This window comes from Cottoperca gobio, unplaced genomic scaffold (assembly GCF_900634415.1).
Source record: "Cottoperca gobio unplaced genomic scaffold, fCotGob3.1 fCotGob3_348arrow_ctg1, whole genome shotgun sequence".
NCBI lineage: Eukaryota > Metazoa > Chordata > Actinopteri > Perciformes > Bovichtidae > Cottoperca > Cottoperca gobio.
In genome coordinates, this window is record NW_021166949.1 from 52,642 (window position 1) to 68,411 (window position 15,770).

General features: G+C 44.3%; 1 protein-coding gene across 1 annotated transcript; it reads right to left on the reverse strand.

The window, feature by feature from the left end:
- Positions 1-220: 220 nt before the first annotated feature.
- Positions 221-15,324, reverse strand: samd14 (sterile alpha motif domain containing 14). Its single transcript, XM_029427651.1, has 10 exons — positions 15,073-15,324; positions 11,592-11,638; positions 7,836-7,990; positions 6,668-6,854; positions 6,308-6,407; positions 6,094-6,162; positions 5,846-6,002; positions 5,443-5,559; positions 5,177-5,332; positions 221-5,025 (listed from the first exon to the last, which is right to left on the reverse strand). The coding sequence occupies exons 2-10, from the start codon at positions 11,626-11,628 to the stop codon at positions 4,882-4,884; spliced, it is 1,122 nt and encodes a 373-aa protein (XP_029283511.1). The 5' UTR covers positions 11,629-11,638; positions 15,073-15,324; the 3' UTR covers positions 221-4,881.
- Between the last annotated feature and the right edge of the window lie 446 nt (positions 15,325-15,770).

Sequence of the window (15,770 nt, forward strand, 5' to 3'; positions counted from 1 at the left end):
TAAATATTTATTATATTATTATATATATATTTGTTCTTAAAGATTTGGTGTTTTTTTGCTTTTTTAAATGAAATGTTACAGCCAATCAGAAGTCTTTGTTTTTACATAATAATAATAATAAAAGAATAAAAACTATTTAATTTTTCTTGATGTTTGTGTACGTCTCGTGATGCGTTGTATTGTTTGTTTACGTCTCGTGATGCGTTGTATTGTATGTTTACGTCTCGGGTGCGTTGTATTGTTTGTTTACGTCTCAGGGTGCGTTGTATTGTTTGTTTACGTCTCGGGGTACGTTGTATTGTTTGTTTACGTCTCGGGGTACGTTGTATTGTTTGTTTACGTCTCGGGGTGCGTTGTATTGTATGTTTACGTCTCGGGGTACGTTGTATTGTTTGTTTACGTCTCGGGGTGCATTGTATTGTTTGTTTACGTCTCGGGGTGCGTTGTATTGTTTGTTTACGTCTCGGGGTGCGTTGTATTGTTTGTTTACGTCTCGGTGTGCGTTGTATTGTTTGTTTACGTCTCGGGGTGCGTTGTATTGTTTGTTTACGTCTCGGGGTGCGTTGTATTGTATGTTTACGTCTCGGGTGCGTTGTATTTTTTGTTTACGTCTCGGGGTGCGTTGTATTGTTTGTGTACGTCTCGGGGTGCGTTCTATTGTTTGTGTACATCTCGGGGTGCGTTGTATTGTTTGTGTACGTCTCGGGGTGCGTTCTATTTGTGTACCTCTCGGGGTGCGTTGTATTGTTTGTGTACGTCTCGGGGTGCGTTCTATTTGTGTACGTCTCGGGATGAGTTCCATTGCTTGTTTACGTCTCGGGGTACGTTGTATTGTTTGTTTACGTCTCGGGGTGTGTTGTATTGTTTGTTTACGTCTTGGGGTACATTGTATTGTATGTTTACGTCTCGGGTGCGTTGTATTGTTTGTTTACGTCTCGGGGTACATTGTATTGTATGTTTACGTCTCGGGGTGAGTTCCATTGCTTGTTTACGTCTCGGGGTGCGTTGTATTGTTTGTGTACGTCTCGGGGTGCGTTGTATTGTTTGTTTAGGTCTCGGGGTGCATTGGGGTCTAGATGGCTTCAGCCACTCAATTAATGAGTGCGACGAAGAGGAGCCCTCCTGTGCTTCCAGAAGCGGGCCTGGCTCCTGTTCCTAGGCTTATTGCTCCTTGGAGGAGGCAGAAATCTGTTCCGTGGGGGCTGTCAGTCGCATGGCGTTGGCTTGCCTGCAGCTGGATGTACAGCAGTCAGAATCGACGCCTGCTAGTACTTTCTTCAGGTGCACTTTGGCACCCGCCACCTTCGGCCAAACCCTGGCGGACATACAGAACGCGGGAATATTTGGCCTTGACTACATGCCAGCTGTTGAGCCTACCATCACTTCCCTCATAGTTTCCCCTGATGAAGCTGAGGCAGAATGCCAGGTGCCCTGGACTCCAATGTCAGGTCACTGATGATCTACTGTCTAGGGCTTATGGGCCGTATCGGCAAGACTCCCTCTCTCACCTCATGTTCACCCTCTCATCCTCCCTGCAGCAGGATGTTCTCGACGCTTCCTCCACCAGCCTCAGTGATGCTTCACTACAGGCATTAGCCTTAATGTCAGGAGAACATGGACGCCTGATTTCCACTTTGGTTCAGACTCGCCGCCAGGTGTGGCTGGCGCAGTTACCTTTGTCAAAGGTCTGTAGAAGGACCCTGCGTTCGGTCCCAGTGGAACCGGGAGAGCTGTTCTGCTAAGCTGGCCTACATGGGCTAGAGCGAACTGTTCAGGCTAGGCAGACCAGGCGGCAGTTCTCGGGTCATTGTAGGGATGCGCCTTCCCTCCTGGCAGGCCTAGGGGTTCCACATAGCTGCCCCCCCGAGGCTGTCCCCAGCCAACAGTTCACTCCAGTAGGCACCAGGGCCTCAGCGCCGGCCCACTACCATCGCGGCTATGCTCGCGCCCCCACCGGGCAGCCGTGGGGGGTTGGGATCTTTCCATCGCCCCCCCCAGAGTCCCCAGGAGCCAGGGGGCTGGGATTGAGGCCTCGGGGCCGGCTGTCGTTTTTTTTCCCCCAGCAGCAGCTCAGCTACTGGGAAGCTCAAGCTTCACACCCATGGGTGGTTTCCACCTTAACCCATGGGTACAAGCTTCAGTTCCGACGCCGTCCCCCTGTCTTCAGCCGGGTCAATTCAAAGTGACCATTCCCTATTGTGCCTCATCCCAGGCAGTTTCTTCGTTTTGCCTTCCAAGGACGTCATTTTCAGTTTAGGGTGCTTCTATTTGGTCTCCCTCTCCCCACGGGTGTTCACCAGGTGTGTCGCAGCAACCCTCTTGCCTCTGCAGTGTCGGGGCATAAAGATTCTGCTGTACCTAAACGACTAGTTGTACGCCATCCCAGTTTCAGTCGACCCGGGACACGGCTCTCCTTCTGTCTCACGTGGCCCTGCTGGGTCTCAAGGTGAACTTGGAGAAACGTTTTTCTAATCCCTCTCAGAGCCTGACCTTCATTGGTGTCGCTCTGGACACAGTCACTATGAGGACCTGTCCATCAGCTCAAAGCGTAGACGACATCCTTAAACTTCTGCCCCTCTTCCGAGGACGTCAGTCTTTGCCCTACATTCTGTTTCTCCGCCTCTTGGTCAAACTGCCAGCTGCCTCAGCTGTCGTTCCCTTAGGCTTATTGTCACTGCGCCCCCTGCAGAGATGGCTAAACTGCCTCCACTTTGACGCCAAGTGCCACAGACACAGGAGGGTCAGGGTGTCACACCATTGCCTCTTTGCTCTATCCCCATGGAGGGAGAGGGCTTATCTGTCCTTCCCGCAGAGAGACTGTTACCACAGATTCCAGCCTCCCTGATTGGGGGTGGTGTGACAGAACAGGACGGCTCGGGGACAGTGGTCTGCCCGCGACCGTACAAAGCACATCAATGTGCTAGAGCTACGGGCTGTGCACCTAGCGCTCAAGCACTTCCTGCCATACCTGAGTGTGCTTGTTCGGTCGGTCACTAGAAATATCCCAGGCTTTTCTGATGTGACCAGCCCCTTGCTTGACCAGCCTATGGGCAATGTATCTACCAGGGAAGTGGCGGCTTCATCCAGAGGTGGGGCTCAACATCTGGGGTCTCTTCGGCGGGGCAAAGTGAGATATTTTTGCCTCGAAGCTTTCAACCCACTGTCCCCTATGGTTCTCCCTGACGGAGAAGACCAGCCCTCTGGGTCAGGACGCTCTGGCTTACACGTGGCCAGACGTGTAAGCCAGACGCCTTTCCACCCCTTCCTCTGATCTTACAACACTTCTCAGAGTGCTTCGACAGAGCCACAGGCTTAAGGGAGCTCTGAGGTTGCGCCCCCCGAGGGCCCCAAGGGCTCCTATATGGGACCTGCCCCTGGTTTTGGACACTCTATGTTTGCCTCCCTTTGAACCTTTGGAACAGGCAGAGCTGAGACGACTGTCGGCCAAGACTGTTTTTCTCCTTGCCATCATTTCAGCAAAGTGTGTAGGGGAGCTACAAACCTTGTCTGTGAACAATTCATGTTTAAGGTGGAATTCTGATGGCTCTGGTGTCACGCTGTGGTCAAATACAGCGTTCCTTCCTAAGGTGTTGGCAAGCTCACATCTGAATCGGCCTATCCAGTTGGCACAGTTTGACCCCACCGTAGGAGACAAAATTCTTGTGACCGGTTCAAGCCCTCAGAGCTTATATCAAGTATACCGCATATGTATACCGCATGCATAAGACAGAACAACTCTTTCTGTTACGGTGGTCCTAAGAAAGGCTACGCTCTCTCGAAGCAGCGCCTGTACCACTGGATTGTGGATGTAATTTCCCATGCATACAGGGCGAATGACCGTTCTCTGCCACAAAGTGTAAAGTGTCACGCCACCAGGAGTGTCTCCACATCATGGGCAACCCTGAGAGGTGTGCCCTTAGAGGACATATGTGCTGCGGCCACATGGGCATCACCGAGCATATTCTCCAGGTTTTACAGGGTCAATGTAGCCACCGCTTATCTGTTAGGCGTGGTTCTTCTGCAGAGTCCCTTTGCGCCACCTTTATGAGGTAGGTATTCGGGATTCCTCTCGACTCTGTTGTTATAAGTCATCCAGTGTTAAGCACTGCCTCTGGTGGTCAGTAAGGATGAAATGGAACCGTAGTTACAGACGTAACTTTTGTTTTATTGTGGAGGTCAAAGGTCAGTCAGTACAGTGGACGACGGCTGAAAGAATAATCTGAATGTCTGAGTTCTTCTTTACTTCTTTTTCATTAAATGTCGACACAATATTTAATATTTTTCTCTCCACGACGAGTCGCCATTGTTGTTGTTTCTGAGTGAGCGGAGGGCCTGAGATCAGCTGCTTCTCCTCCTTCTTCTTCTCCTTCTTCTCCTTCCTCTTCTCCTCCTCCTTCTTCTCCTTCTTCTCCTCCTTCCCTCTTCTTCTTCTTCTCCTCCTTCTTCTCCTTCTCCTTCTCCTTCTTCTCCTCCTCCTTCCTCTTCTTCTTCTTCTTCTCCTTCTCCTCCTTCTTCTTCTTCTTCTTCTCCTTCACCAGCTCGTCCTGCTGACAAACGTCTGCAACACAACAAATGTTCCCGCTCTGCAGGAAACACAAGTTCAAGTGGCGACGTATCAGGGCGTGGCCCGCCAGAGAGTGCGAGGCTTAACCTGCTCGTCACTTTCAGGTGAAATATTTTACAGTTTTTTTCAAATGATGAATTTTATTTATTTCATCAAAAACTTTCTCTGGACGTTTGTCCTTCGGGGCCACCGTAGCAGTCAATTTTCATACTTTATAACATTTCAACTTTGTCTTCGTACATATTCAGAAATCCGAAATCCTTTATTACTCCCATAACGGGGAAATTTACAATTTTCAATATCAACCGGTGTGGAGGTCAGTTCCGGTGTTGCTCGTTGTCTCTTCTTCGTTGTTTCTCTTTCTGTCTCAGAGCTTTTCTCTCCTTCTCGGCTGCAGAGTGGAAATCTTTGATGCGACGCTTCAGAGCGCTGCGATCGGAGGAACTGAGCACGCCCAGAGCCTGCGGGGGAGAAGGGAGAGGGCTCACTCTGAGGGTTTTATTAAATACTAAAAATTAAACATATCCTGCGGGGGAGAGGGGGAGGGCTCACTCTGAGCTTCTTATACTAATCTTTTTACATTAAACATTACCCTGCCGCCCCCCTCCTCACCTTCAGCTTGTTGCTGTCCATCTGCAGCAGCTGCTCTCCGTCCACGTCTCTCGCACTGAACTCTAGGACATATTGCTCCATGTTCAGTGCTCTCAGCCAATGACAAACCTGCTGAGTCGTCCAGGAGGACACGAGACAGGACGGCTCCTCGAAGGGCTGGGGGGGGCGAAGACGAAGAAAACACACTGTGGAAACACAGTTTGTGCATCAAGTGGAACGATGTGTGTGTGTGTGTGTGTGTGTGTGTGTGTGTGTGTGTGTGTTACCTCGTCCGAGGACTGGGACAGGGTGTGGTATGGATGTGAGGACCTGGAGGAGTCGACAGGGGGGGGGGTGGAGCAGGAGGTGTGAGGAGGAGAGAACTCCTCGCTGAGAGCCGACTCCTGTAGGACACAAAGTTACATTTATTCAATTATTCATGTTCGGGTCCAAACTCTCACACATACACACATTTTTACAATGAGAGCACACACCCACACACACACACACACACACACACGCACACTCACACTCACACTCACACAGACACACACTGTTTCTGCAGACTATAACAGCAGAAAATCGATTACAAACTACAAAACAAACATATTATTAAATATTCTGAGATTATTCTTTAAAGGTTAAAGTAGAGCTGCTGAGAGCTAATGACGTGAACACGGGGGTCAGTACCTGCGAGTGAGACTTGCGAGGTCTCGGGGAGCTCAGCGGGGGGATTTTGGGGGAGGTGGGGGGCGTCTCGGAGGAGGAGAGCGACCCCCGTCCTTCAGTGAACCAGGAGAAGGGGACGAAGGACCCTGAGGAGCGGGACGGACTCTCAGACGGCTCCCTGAAGACACACCAGCGTACAACACATTCACCTGTTTGTTTCTATTAAATGTGGAAATTTCAGATGGAGGTTTTGAATGGGATTTACCCACCTGCTGCCCACAGAGAGCCGGTTGGATTTATCTTTCCTCACCCGGATGTAGGAGCGCCTGAGAGTCACCCTGAGACAGAGAGGACATTAAACACGTCACGTGAGATTAAGACTAGAAAACAGTTTCACTGCATCAGATATTATTTTAATCTCTTTATTAAACTCAGTTTTATGTTCTTCATATAAATTATTGTGTTATATGTTGTGAGTCTCACCCGAGGTCCAGGAAGCGTCTCTTGGTTTTCTTGTCAAAGACGACGGCCGGACTGCCGGGATCACTCGGACTGGTGTCCCGACTCGAATCAGAAACCAACACTGACACACACACACACACGCACACACGCTAACTGTCATTAGTAATATTATCAATAATATATTAGTTTATATGTAAGGGCCTTAAACCTGCATTCTGTATAATATCCATTATTAGTGTGTGTTAAGGTGTGTGTCTGTTCAGGTGTGTGAGTGTGTTCAGGTGTGTGTCTGTTCAGGTGTGTGTGTTCAGCTGTGAGTTCAGGTGTGTGTGTTCAGGTGTGTGTCTGTTCAGGTGTGGGTGTGTGTTCAGGTGTGTGTACCTTCACTGTCGGGCCTCCTACTCCTCCTCATGTAGACCCGTGAGCAGTCGGAGGGGGGGCAGGACCTGGAGGGCGAGCTGCTGGGGGTCACCAGCGCCTCCTGAGACGTGGTGTTGGTCAGTTGACGGTACCGCCCCCGCGGGGGGGCAGCCAATGGCACGCCTTCATCATCTGGAGAGTGACGTGCCTGAGGAACCAAAGTGAGGAAGATTGTTTTTCTGTCTTTATCAGGGTCAGCAAGCAGACCTGTCCTGAGCTCTGATTGGTCTCACTAGCGATGTGTCAAAGGAGAAGGCGGGGCTTCGAGCCGCCAGCAGTGAATCAGGAGAGGGGGAGGAGCCTCGCATGGCCAGGTGCAGTGGTAAGTGAGCGGAGTGTAACGGACTGTCCTGATGTATATAATACAATATTTATATTATTGTATTATTACAGGTTAATATGTAACTTTGTTGATCCACGGGAGGAATTCACAAACTCTGAATTAATTAAACTGCAACATTCAATGATGATGCATCAATAATTATAATACAATAATATAAACTGAGAGGCAAGTGAGAAAACAACAAAGCATGTTTTCTCCACGAACTGTAAATACAGCGCACATAAAAATGTGTTTGCACGTTATGTGACGACAATGCGCTGCTGCCTCTTGTGGCCCAAATGAGTATTACAACAACAAACAGACAGAAATTATCCTGATGAAACTTCTTTTCACCTAAAACAACAAACCTTTACTTCACTTTTTTTATTGTCACTTTATATACGTTGCTCATATTTTGTACTTTTATTCTATGTTATTTTTGCCTTATTTATTCTTCATATGTGAAGTTTTTAATACCTTGCACCTCTTCTCGAACCATGAACCAACTTTTTATACAGACGTAGAACACGGGTCAGCAGAATCTTTCTTTCTCACTTGCCTTGCAGGGTTTCAGTAGATTTCTGTCTAACGAATACTTTTACTTTTGGTACTTTAACTACATTTTGATTTTGATGCTAATACATTCATACGTTTACGTTTAAGCAAGACTTTTACTACCGTCTCCAGCTCCTCCTCAACTTTTCTTTTTTTGTTATATTTCTTTTTCTTTTTACTTCTGTTTTTCTTTTGGTGCATATTTGATGAGCGGTGTTGGAATGAGCTGCTGCATGCTAAATAAAACCGTACCTTCCTCTCCAGACTGTCGTCGCCCTCCGTGGAGCTCACGCTGTCTCTGTACCGTGATCTGGAGGGCCGCTGCCGCCGGGCCCTGACGGACAGCTGGGCGCGGCCCTTCTGGATGCTGTTATCCAGCAGCTCCGTCTCTGGGACCTCGTTCAGATCTGAAACACGACACACACTCATCTTACAACACTCGGAGGTCGAGGGGGAGAGAGCGCTAGTGAACGTACTTATGGCTATAACTTCAACGTAAAACGTACTTATTTAAGCCAAATCCTGACGCTGTTTCTAAACCCGTCAGTCGTTTGTTATGTTTCAATTCACAATGTGTGTAACATGTGATAATAAATGTAAATAATAAGGGACAGAGTGGGGACCGCTACCTGGAGAGGGCCGGGGACAGTAACCTAACTGACTAATGTAACTAATGAACTAATCAACAAATGAACCTGATGAACGAGTGAATGAACGAATGACCTGATGAACGAGTGAATGAACTAATGACCTGATGAACGAGTGAATGAACGAATGACCTGATGAACGAGTGAATGAACTAATGACCTGATGAATGAGTGAATGAACTAATGACCTGATGAACAAGTGAATGAACTAATGACCTGATGAACAAGTGAATGAACTAATGACCTGATGAATGAGTGAATTAACTAATGACCTGATGAACGAGTGAATTAACTAATGACCTGATGAACAAGTGAATGAACTAATGACCCGATGAACAAGTGAATGAACTAATGACCTGATGAACGAGTGAATGAACTAATGACCTGATGAACAAGTGAATGAACTAATGACCTGATGAACAAGTGAATGAACTAATGACCCGATGAACAAGTGAATGAACTAATGACCCGATGAACAAGTGAATGAACTAATGACCTGATGAACGAGTGAATGAACTAATGACCTGATGAACGAGTGAATGAACTAATGACCTGATGAACGAGTGAATGAACTAATGACCTGATGAATGAGTGAATGAACTAATGACCTGATGAACGAGTGAATGAACTAATGACCTGATGAACGAGTGAATGAACTAATGACCTGATGAACGAGTAAATTGACTAATGACCTGATGAACGAGTGAATGACCTGATGAACGAGTGAATGAACTAATGACCTGATGAACGAGTGAATGAACTAATGACCTGATGAACGAGTGAATGAACGAATGACCTGATGAACGAGTGAATGAACTAATGACCTGATGAACAAGTGAATGAACTAATGACCTGATGAACGAGTGAATGAACTAATGACCTGATGAACGAGTGAATGAACTAATGACCTGATGAACGAGTGAATGAACTAATGACCTGATGAACGAGTAAATTGACTGATGACCTGATGAACGAGTGAATGACCTGAATGACGTGAATGACCTGAGTGAATGAACTAATGACCCGATGAACGAGTGAATGAACTAATGACCTGATGAATGAGTGAATGAACTAATGACCTGATGAACGAGTGAATGAACTAATGACCCGATGAACAAGTGAATGAACTAATGACCCGATGAACGAGTGAATGAACTAATGACCTGATGAACAAGTGAATGAACTAATGACCTGATGAACAAGTGAATGAACTAATGACCTGATGAACAAGTGAATGAACTAATGACCCGATGAACGAGTGGATGACCCGATGACGAGTGAATGAACTAATGACCTGATGAACGAGTGAATGAACTAATGACCTGATGAACGAGTGAATGAACTAATGACCTGATGAACGAGTGAATGAACTAATGACCTGATGAACAAGTGAATGAACTAATGACCTGATGAACAAGTGAATTAACTAATGACCCGATGAACAAGTGAATTAACTAATGACCCGATGAACAAGTGAATGAACTAATGACCCGATGAACGAGTGAATGAACTAATGACCTGATGAACGAGTGAATGAACTAATGACCTGATGAACGAGTGAATGAACTAATGACCTGATGAACGAGTGAATGAACTAATGACCTGATGAACGAGTGAATGAACTAATGACCTGATGAACGAGTAAATTGACTAATGACCTGATGAACGAGTGAATGACCTGATGAACGAGTGAATGAACTAATGACCCGATGAACAAGTGAATGAACTAATGACCTGATGAATGAGTGAATGAACTAATGACCTGATGAACAAGTGAATGAACTAATGACCTGATGAACGAGTGAATGAACTAATGACCTGATGAACGAGTGAATGAACTAATGACCTGATGAACGAGTGAATTAACTAATGACCTGATGAATGAGTGAATTAACTAATGACCTGATGAACGAGTGTTTTTCAGTGTCTGCAGCTTTAGTTCTGATGACGCTACAAGTCTTCAACATAATGAGTTCCTCGGCTCACTCAGAGGCCATCAAATATTCATCATGCTGACCAACACACACACACACGTGTTGTGGATTGTTGAAAGTGTCCCTATGTTCAGAATCAAGGTGGTGAAAGGGTTAAAATGGGGTGTAGGGGGGACTTCCTCTTTATATCTGTTACTGATTCAGTCTGTCTCTGCCGACTCAACATGTCATAGGAATGCCATGAAATTAAAACAAATCTGTAAGAAAATAAATGTGGAAATATAAAGATGAATAAATGAAATATAAAGGAACACTTAGAAACATTTACATTTAATTTCACATATATTTGTTCATTCATTTATTCCTCTTTATTTTTCCACATTTATTTATTATTTTCCATTACTCTTTATTTTTCCACATTTTTAACATGTATTGTATTTTCTTTCATGTAAATCAAAAACTAATTTTGTCTGTATATATATATATATATATATATATATATATATATATTATTTTTATATAATGTAATTTATTTGTATCCCTTTATTTTTCTTTATTCTTTATTGAAAGGCAATAGGAAACATAAAGGGATACAAATAAATAAATTATAAAATACAAACACAAATAAATAAATAATATTAAGAAATATACTTAAAAATTGAGAAATATAATTTATATTAAAACAACTAAAATATTTTTCTTAATTATATAAATAACTTAATAAACAAATAAATGTAAAAATTAAGGAAATGCTTCTAATTATTTAATATTCTGTTACTTATCTTTATGTTTCCACATTTATTTATTATTTTTTATTCCTCTTTATATTTCCACGTTTATTTAATTTATCTTTTACAGATTTATTATTTTCTATGGCACTCTTATGACTCCATAGCTTTGGTGGTGAAATGCTGACAGAGAGAAAACAGATTTAATAAATGAGAGAATGAGAGACACTCAAGGACGGGGGGGGGAGGGGGGACTAGACATTAAATTAATTTAGAAACTGGAAGAAGAAATGAGATTAGGCAAAGGAAGTGGGAGGAAAGAAGTGAAAATCTGAAAATATATTTTGTTTTTTTCTGAAATCTCTGTATTTACTACAAAATCTTTACTGTCCACCATTTTATTTTAGTGTCTGAAACACTTTGCTATTATCCAGCTGCTTTTAATCGGAGTCATAGGAGTGAGTAAAATAATAATAAATAAAATAAATAAAATAAATAAATAAATAAATAAATAAATAAATAAAATAAATAAATAAATAAATAAAATAAAATAAAATAAAATAAAATAAAATAAAATAAAATAAAATAAATAATAAAACGTAATAAATCTGCATAAGAAAATAAATGTGGAAATATGAAGACAAATAACAAAATATAAAATAATCAATACAAGCATGTGTGTGTGTATGTGAGACTTACCGAACACGCTGTCTGTATCGTCCAGGCCGGCAGACATGACTCAGTTTCTGTTCAGAGACAGAAAACAAAAAACTTGAATTTCAAGAAAAATCTGCAATAATTTGTGGGGTCCCTCAGGGAAACGCCCCGGGGCCTCCATTCTTTCTATTTACCATTATAGAGATTTAAAATAACATTTCTCTATCTTCTACTGAGTCAGGTTCAAGATATATTTAGCCTAGCTTAGCACAAAGCTGTTAGACTATCAAAAGAGAAAGAATCCAACATTCAAACAGGGATTCAAACATAATTTATTGTAATTGTGCAACACAGAGTTGCACAACAAAATGCTGTTGTAGTCAATTCACGCTACACAAGAAAAACATGACAACAGTAGCAGCGCAGTCCTGAAGTGCATTTTTAAAATTTGCGTCAAGAGGAATGTAAACAAACAATGGTGAGTTCTCTGGGCATATAATATGGCCGACATCTTAACATAGTGTTAAACTCTTACAATAATTGATGTTATTTCACAACAAGAGTTAATGTAGGGTTACTATAGGACAGTCATCAAGTGTTGCTCCACCTGATTTATAAAAACTTTATTCTGCGTATCAGATTTACCAGCGCTGCACATTGACTGTTCGATTTGTTCTGTTTTCTGGAAAAGTGCAGTGACCTCTGGGGGGTAGGAGTGTTTGCTGGAGCTATGTTTGATTACATAAACTATAAATCCACATTTCCTGTGACCACCAGTAAATAGGGTGTCGCCAAATCAACCAGGACTGAAATCTGATGGCGGACTCTTAAAGTCGGGTCGGTGGTTGTGTTATAATGTACACAACAGTTTAACACAGTGGACAGACAGACCATGTCGAGAGGAGGAGAAGTGGGCAGGTAGCCCAGGAGCCATCTGTTGCCTCACCCTGCAGTGGACTCTGTGGACGTCCAGTACCGAGACAAAAACAAACTGAACTGAACCACTGAAAAGGTGCCAATGCATACAAAACTAATAATTAAAAAATAAAATCTAAGACGTGCTCAGCACCACAAAATACCAAAAGTCTATTGTAGTTTGTCGACACAAGTATTCAACCTGCTGAAGAGCCCACGATCAAGAAAAGATCTGTGTTTGAATGTCTCTTCTCTCGTGTCTCTTCTCTCGTGTCTCTTCTCTCATGTCTCTTCTCTCGTGTCTCTTCTCTCCTGTCTCTTTGTGTCGTGTCTCTTCTCTTGTGTCTCTTCGTGTAGTGTCTCGTCATTATACATTTGTCTCAGTGTGCTTTACAGACTGTACAGGTTACGACACCCTCTGTCCTTAGACCCTCTGTTCTTAGACACTCTGTCCTTAGACCCTCTGTCCTTAGACCCTCTGTCCTTAGACACTATGTCCTTAGACCCTCTGTCCTTAGACCCTCGCATCGCACAAGGAAAAACTTCCTAAAAGAAACCCCAAAATTAAAGGGGGAAAAATGGAAGAAACCTCAGGGAGAGCAACTGAGGAGGGATCCCTCTCCCAGGACGGACAGACGTGCAATAGATGTCGTGTGTACAGGATAAACAACATAGTACAAATACAACATTTCACAGAAATTATGTTGTGTTGGAAAAAAAAAGAGAAAGTATGGATGAATCCAGTAAATGTCAAAAAGGCTTCCCGGTGTCCAGCAGGACCAGGGCAGCAGGCGCAGCCACGATTCATGATCCTGACGTAAACTTTATCAGTGGCAACCTGCTACATGAGAGACAGACACTCCGGGGATGATACCCCGGATGGTGAGTTAGTAACATACATTTACATAAATGCATACAAAGACACTGTCGTGTCTCTTCGTGTCGTGTCTCCTCTGTCGTGTCTCTTTGTGTCGTGTCTCCTCTGTCGTGTCTCTTTGTGCCGTGTCTCTTTGTCTCGTGTCTCTTCTCTTGTGTCTTTGTCTCGTGTCTCTTTGTGTCGTGTCTCTTCTCTCGTGTCTCTTCGTGTCGTGTCTCTTCTCTCGTGTCTCTTTGTCTCGTGTCTCTTCTCTCGTGTCTCTTCGTCTCGTGTTTCTTCATGTCGTGTCTCTTCGTGTCGTGTCTCCTCTGTCATGTCTCTTTGTCTCGTGTCTCTTCTCTCGTGTCTCTTCTCTCGTGTCTCTTTGTCTCGTGTCTCGTCATGTCGTGTCTCTTCTCTTGTGTCTCTTCGTGTTGTGTCTCCTCTGTCGTGTCTCTTTGTGTCGTGTCTCTTTGTCTCGTGTCTCTTCGTGTCGTGTCTCGTCATGTCGTGTCTCTTCTCTTGTGTCTCTTCATGTCGTGTCTCTTCTCTCGTGTCTCCTCTGTCGTGTCTCCTCTGTCGTGTCTCTTTGTGTCGTGTATCTTCGTGTTGTGTCTCCTCTGTCATGTCTCTTTGTTTTGTGTCTCTTCTCTCGTGTCTCTTTGTGTCATATCATTTCATGTCAGCAGTTGTGTCATGTTATGGTTTCTATCTTCTTGTGTCGTGTAAAAGGGTTTGACTGTTGTCAAAATGTTCGAACCAGTTTGATATTAAGCCAAAAACCGGAGCGGACCAATATACCAAGTTCAACTTGGAGGTGTCGCTCTGACTCGGCAGCCTGTCACTTTTTTCACGTTGCTTCTGTTTCCGTGTGATGATCCAAGATGCAGTGAGCACAGACTCCCGTCTTTCAGATTTTGTTGATTTGTTCATTTTTTGGGATATTAAGACTACTTTGCACTTTACTACCAGCCAGTGTCCGTCCCGCTACGCTGGACATCTGCAGCCTCTTTCATTGCGAAAGACAAAACTCAGGTTGTCTCTGTAACCCGTCTGCGGTGGAGATCTTTCTTTCAGAGTACTCCAGCCTGTATATTTGGGTTTCTCATTAACATGAAAATGGCTATTCCTGGTTTGTGAATACGTGATATAGTGTTAACAAGCGCAAACACACACACATGTAAACAAGTTGGGAACTGATGAAGACGTGTGGCTGCAGCGACTCGATATACAGACCAGGTGAAATCCAGGTGTTAGTTTTAGTCCTGAATGTTGTCGTGTCAGTCAGGTCTCATTATGACTCGTTCTAGTAAATAAAAAAGTATCATCAGCAACATGACACACACCCATACACAAACACACTCCCACATACACACACACTCCCACATACACACACACTCCCACACACACTCCCACATACACACACACACTCCCACATACACACACACACTCCCACATACACACACACACACACACACACACACACACACACACACACACACACACACACACACACACTCCCAGCAGACTGAGGCTCCAGTAGGAAAACGCAGCGTCAGATTGAGAGCAGCAGGAAGTTTGACAGAAGATGGAGGATGAAAAACAAGATTAAACGAGTGCTGATGGACAGACATGGAAGAGAGAGGGAGTCAGGAGGTGGAGACAGGAGGGGGAGAAAATGATGTCAAACAGCCGGAGAGAGAAAAGGAGCTGCAGGTTAACAAAACCATAAACACCGACAGATAAACTCACCTTTCTCTCTCTCTGGCAGTTGTCATGGCACGTCAGCCTCTCTCTCTCTCTGCCTCCACCACCGACCGGTTAGCAAGGACTGCGACTCCCAGGGTTCCACGGGGCTTCGCTGCAGGCCAGGCAACAGACCGGCTGCAGGCAGAGGATTGTGGGTGCTGTAGTTTCCTCTCTCCTGGACTCTCAGGCTCGTCTCTCGGTCGGCTGGAGGCAAAACAAGCGAGGGAGCGAATGCTGGCTCACCGCTACTCAGCAGAATACTGCAGCCTCCATCTGAAGCAGCAGCACCAAGGACAGCTGAGGCAGACTGGGGGGGGGGGGGTAATGGATGAGGGGGGGGGGGTGCAGTCGATGTGTTGGGAGGAGAAAAACACAAGATTAGATTAAAGAGAGAGAGAGAGAGCAAGAGAAATAAAAAGAGAAGAGATGAAGATTACATGATGTAAAGAAAAGGAAATCAGGATATAAATAACAATGTTGACATATATGAATAGAATATTTTAATGAATAAGAATACCATGTAAAATAAGACATATTCTCATAACATAAGAAATCTAAATAGATCACTAGAAATAAATAATAAAAATAGGTTTTTAAAAAAGCATACACAAAAGTAGAAGCGCAGTCGGACAGTCCAGGATATATGACCCCCTCTGTCCTCAGACCCTCGCACCGCACAAGGAACAACTTCCTAAAAGAAC

Excerpts from the sequence above, each read along its gene's own strand:
- samd14 (XM_029427651.1), bottom strand. The coding sequence starts at position 11,628 with ATGTCTGCCGGCCTGGACGATACAGACAGCGTGTTCG. Across the intron at positions 6,163-6,307 it reads AGACGCTTCCTGGACCTCGG|GGTGACTCTCAGGCGCTCCT; the intron begins GTGAGACTCACA and ends TCTCTGTCTCAG. Across the intron at positions 5,026-5,176 it reads TGGACAGCAACAAGCTGAAG|GCTCTGGGCGTGCTCAGTTC; the intron begins GTGAGGAGGGGG and ends TCTCCCCCGCAG.